Below are 5462 nucleotides of genomic sequence, written 5' to 3'. Positions count from 1 at the left end.
GGTATCACAAGTGTTCTTGATTCGAACCCATTTCCATCTTGTTGGTGTTTGCACCAGAGTGTTTCTTAGGAAACTAGGAAGGGAGAAAACCTTTCACTCAATCAAAGAAATAGTCTAGGAGTCAGAGTTTAAGTTGAAGCTGAGCTCCAAGCCCACAATCCAAACCACAGCCTCTAGGGGGGCTCCTTGAAACTCTCCCCAGTCAGAAGGCTAGCTCCATCAGACAATCTCTTCAGACTATCTTCTCAAAGACCATTTGCTCTGAGGGAGTTTAGGCTTGTTTTTATGGTGACTTCTTGTCTCCTGCCCTCTTCACAGGGGCCAGTCACAGTTCCCAAATTTTCTAGCACTGCCTAGGGGGCAATGTCTGTGGGATTGACTTCTTACCTTCAATTTCTCATCAAAGGTTCATAGTATCTTGATTCAACAGTTTCTGAGGGTGTGAACTCTTGTGTGAACTCTTAAAAGAATTTACAAGTTTCTGACTGACTGAGTTAGAACAAAGTGTGGAGCTCTCCAGGTATCTTGTTGGATTTTCACCTAGCAAAGGTGTGAATTCACTAAGTTGGTTGTGAGCTCCTCCATCTAGTTCAATCTTGTGTTGATTCAATCAAAAGGTAGACAAAGGAGAGTTAATCCTGTCTTCCTGATCTAGTGAAGTTAAGTGACACTTAAGTTAGTGTCAACTCAGGATAGATGATAAAGAATTCTCTTTCACAGTAGTTAACAGATAGTAGTAAATAATCATGCTAACCAAGTGTCCAATAAACCCAAAGATCCAAGCTTTTTGGGAAAGAACTCAGCATTTCAGTAAAACCACTTGGAAAACTGGAAAATAGTATAGCAGAAACTAGGCAATGACTAATCTCTCTTACCAGATGCCAAGATAAAGTCAACATAGATAATTAATTTAGAAATAAATAGTGATGGTATCAACAAGTCAGGGAAACACAAAATATCTCTCTTGTCAGACTCATGGTTAAAGGAAGAATTTAGGACCAAACAAGACATAGAGAACATTATGAAAAGTGAAATGAATAATTTTGATTACATTAAATTTGAAAGATTTTGTATGTATGAACAAAACCAAATGCCACCAAGATTAGAGGAAAAAAATCAAATCAGGGGAAAAGTTTTATAGCAATTTTCTCAGATAAAGATCACATTTCTCAAATATATAGAAAATTTAATTGAGTTAATAAGAATACAAACCATTTCCCAATTGACAAATGGTCTAAGCATATGAATAGGCAGTTCTCAGATGAAGAAGTGAAAACCATTGTCATATAAAAAATGTTCCAAATCACTATTGACTGGGAAACTGTAAATGAAAACAATTATGGGATATGTAGCTGCAAAAATGTGGGTTTCAAGACTGTGAATTGCCAAAGCTGTAAAGATAATTTTTAGTGTCTTGATTTAAATAAAAAATAAGTGGTCACCATGGGGAAAATTCCCAAGTATGAAAATACCCAAGTCAACTGGGTTTTATGGAGATTTTAATTAATACTAATGAAGGAATTAAGGAAAGGGAGAGAGAGAGAATAAGAGAAAATTGTATGAAGGGCCTAGGCCAATTGGCCTAGGCCTAAGCCTTAAGAGATACTAGTCAGTCTTTAATCACTCACCACAAGATGGACCTAAAGGAAAACTCCAGTCTTTCACTGAAATCCTCAACTCCTGAACTAAGTTCAGAGCCCCAGCTCCTCCAAACTAACTCCAAACTCCAACTAAGTTCAGAGACCAGCTCCTTTTAAAGAGAAATTTCTCTTAGGTCCCCTTCCTTAAATTTTCACATCTACCAATCACAGTAGATGGTTTCCCCAGGACTGCCCATTCTTAGTTCACATCTTTTATTATCACCATCTCTGATTAGATTATATCTTCTGAGTATTTCACATCTCTCTCTCTCTCTCTCTCTCTCTCTCTCTCTCTCTCTCTCTCACTCAGAGAAACAGACAGGATCCACAGAGTTTATTCCTCACAGTTCTGGGGACAAAGGGACATCATTGAAGAACAGAGGTCTACACAGAGAAGAAGGAACGACCCAGTCCAGCAATAGAAAAGGAAGCCCCTGACCCTGGGGCACTTCGGCCAGACAAGTTTAATCACCTGTTTAAATAGTAATATGAATACACTCTGTCATGGCTCTGGGGCGACTACAAAAGGGGCAGCTAGGCCGGGTTGGGAGGAGTCGACACAGACACCAGCACTAGCACTGGCACTTTTCACCATGGTTTGTACACATCACATGATCAGCTCAGAGAACAGGACATCAAAAATAGATCTTAGGGACGATTGGATCACACACACCCAGAGCAGGTTCAGGAGGAGACAACATTGCCTCCTCTGCGGGGCCTCGGGCAGTGCTTCATTGAGGCCGAGGTGGGAGGCCCCCCAGAGCTCCGGCTCCTTTCTTCTAGAGGCCTGTTCTAGGGGTTCCCCTCTAGGGGGCCCCACCCGGGATGACCACCTGTTGCGAGGACCCCTTGGGGGAGGTCATGGCAGGAGTGTCTGTATCTGGGTATGGAAGGGGCGCATGGCCCAGGGGGTCCCCCATGTCATCTGTTGGCCGGGAAGTAGTTGGGGTCCAGGTAGCTATAGCTGGCACCCTGTGACAGGCAGTAATCTCTGTCTAAGAAAGTCCCTGCTCGGTAGACTGGCTCCAGCCGGTGGTCCTCCTTGTGGAGGTCGGTCTCGTGGAGGCAGTCGGAACAAGAGTCACAGAAGTCCAGGGACACGTCTTGGGGGCAATCCTGGCAGTGCCACCGAATGCCCTGAATGGGCTCCATGCCGCAGTTATCACACTTGAAGCCTGAGTGCTCTACAAAGCCGCTCTCAGCCTGCTGCTGGAGCTTCTGCTTCTTGAGTTTCTTGAGCTCCAGCAGCTCCTTGTACTCGGGGAACTCAGGGTGGGAGATAGGGATGCTTTCTTCCTCAGAGGCTTCCTCTGCTGCAGGGTCTGTGTGTCTGTGGAAACTGGCCCCGTTGTCGCCCTCCTCCATGTACACTGGAGGTTCGTGGGAAGTCATGAAAGTGGAAGGCTTGAAGAGATGCTTATTAAGGGGGTGCTGTCGCAGGCTTGTCGAAGACTTTTTGGAGTTCATGTACAGGTTGGGCGTCCTGCCTGGGACCGGGATGCCGGCTTTAGTCAGCTTGATGAAGTACTTCTGCACACGGCTGGCCACCTGCTTGGCCGTCCGGTTGCCCAGCTCATTGGCTATCTTTTGCCAGCGCCGAGATTCCACCTGCTCCGTAGGGTACTTCAGGAGGAGCTGCTCTAGCTTTTTCTGTTCCTCCACAGTCCAGAGCTGATTAAACGTCTCTGGTTTGGTCTTGTCGCAGAGGCGTCCCCTTATCATCTGCGGACGGCTGTTTGAACCTTCTGGACCGTCACTTAAAGGCAACACAGCATAGGAAAAGGTCTCCCCATCCCTTTTTGGACCCAAGGGACTGTTTGGTCTGGCCGGTAAACCTACTTTATCAAAAACCAACTTCACCCTTCTCCTATGGCGCTTGCGGTTCTTAAACTTCCTCTCGAAGTTCCCGAAGCTGTTAGTATATTGGTCCCATGCAATCTCTGGCAATTGGACAACTCTCTGTGGAAATGGAAGCCCTATATCAGTCTTCTTCTGGAGTTTTCCCACAAATCCAATGGGATTTTTCAGGGCTTCTCTCTGGTGTCTGCCTAAACTTTCAAGGTCTTGGACCGCTTGAGTGCGCTGGGCCTCGAGCATGGCGATGGTCTGTAACAGTCTCTGATAATCTTTGTTGTGTTTCAATGCCACATGGTCTGACTCAAAGTAATACACGTCAGGCTCCTCCTCGTTGTCCTCTGGCACTCTCAGGGCTGCGCTCTCTTTGGCAGGTGCCCCATAGCCGGGAGGAATCCTGGCCTCCGAGGGGGGCGATCCCGGGTCCTGGCTCATCCCCTTGCCAGTCAGGACGGCCTCCTCAGAGTCTGTGGGAGAGCCGTTGGCATGAACACTAAGGAGGACAGTCGTTTCTGTGGGGCTGAGCTGGTCCTCATCCATTTGTCCATTTTCTCTACAAGGAGAGTTATTTTGGGTGAGACTGCCTTTGCTCGGGTCAGCCCTCCGAGGGGACGTTCTCAGCGTGTAGCGGTACCCTTGGGGTTGGGACAGAGAGCTCAGGGCAGTGGAAACACAGTCCGGGGAAGGAGCGGGTGCGGGCTCTCCTGAGACAGGAGCCCTGGTACGACCGACCCTCGCAGCACAGTTGGGGTTCTCATGCGCCAGCTGCTCCTTGGAAGAGCACTCTCCTACCATGTCGACCTCTTCCTCAGAGTCCCTTAAAGACGGCTGGCTTTCTGGGAGGGGAAGCGGGGTTGGCTCGGCTGGAGCCAGCTCACCGACCTGCTCCTCGCACGGGCCGGCAGCTCCTAGGCTGTGCTTCTCTGGCTTGGCCTGGCCTGGTGACTCTGTGCAAGGCACATTCTGGTCTACAGTGCTCTCCTCTTTCCTACTCTCTGGCAGGCAGGCACCGGGATCCCCATTGTCAGCCATGAGCTGTTCCTGCAACACCCAGGAGGCGGGAAGGCTCTGTCTCCAGCTCGCATCATGAAGCAGACAGTCATCGCAGTGGAGAAGAGTAGAGTCACTGTTGTCCACCAAGTTTAAAGCCTCATAGCCGGCCGCCTCTGGGGCAATGGCGGCTTCCGGGGACCCTTCCCCACTGGAGTTTGCCTTTTTAATTTCCCTTTTCTCACAATCATCCAGTAAAAGGCATCGACAAGCTTGCTTAGCCCCCTGGGCATCGGCACCATTGTCCACTAGGGAGTGAGTCCGCTCTGGAGACCCCTCCTTGTCAGCTTTGGGGGAGGACTTTTCCTCGGAGCTCCTCCGGGCCTCGGAGCGGAGACAGCGCTTGAGCGGCTTTACAATGGGGGAAGCCGCTTCGGCCGGCTGGCCTTCTCTCACAGCCGTCCAGGGCGAGCCGCTCGGCATTGTCCCTTTCAGAGAAGGAGAGCCCTCTTTTCCTCGGGCTGACCAAGAGTTCTGGAGCGCCTGGCTACCGCGGTCAGCGCTTCTCCCACCGCTGTTACCCTTCAGAGTCTGCAGGAGCTCGGGTCTCTTCTTTGGCGATCTTGCAGGCACTTGACAATGGAGAGATCCTTCTTCATGGCGAGCAATGCTAGGATTCCTTAAAGTTCTACCACAAAAAAAAAAAAAAGTCTCATCCAAGCTGTTTAACCCCACTGTTGATCTGGTGACAGGAGTAGATCAAGAAACAGCCATACTATGGCAAATCCCTGATCCACTCATTGGGAAACCTTTGGACAAATGCTTGACTTAGAATAGGATTCCCATGCTTCTGCAATTATCTGGATCCTCACTATTAATGTCCATAGTACACTGGGACTTCAGCTCCTTTATAAGGACTTGAGAAGTTCTATTAGCACAGCTTGCTATCTCTGATGCCACAGCGGACCCAATGGGCCC

The 5462-nt window shown here is 48.7% G+C and overlaps 1 protein-coding gene across 1 annotated transcript; it reads right to left on the bottom strand.

Moving 5' to 3' along the window:
• Nucleotides 1-2039: 2039 nt before the first annotated feature.
• LOC100033008 (ZZ-type zinc finger-containing protein 3-like) lies at nucleotides 2040-5261 on the bottom strand. The gene is given in 3 exon segments (XM_056814819.1): nucleotides 2040-4928; nucleotides 4930-5009; nucleotides 5012-5261. Coding segments are annotated over 3 exon segments (2694 nt in total). The 5' UTR covers nucleotides 5259-5261; the 3' UTR covers nucleotides 2040-2561.
• Between the last annotated feature and the right edge of the window lie 201 nt (nucleotides 5262-5462).

Source organism: Monodelphis domestica, chromosome 2 (genome assembly GCF_027887165.1).
Source record: "Monodelphis domestica isolate mMonDom1 chromosome 2, mMonDom1.pri, whole genome shotgun sequence".
Taxonomy (NCBI): Eukaryota; Metazoa; Chordata; class Mammalia; order Didelphimorphia; family Didelphidae; genus Monodelphis; species Monodelphis domestica.
Note: the sequence above shows the minus strand (reverse complement) of the source record. Positions and strands in the feature narration are given on the sequence as shown.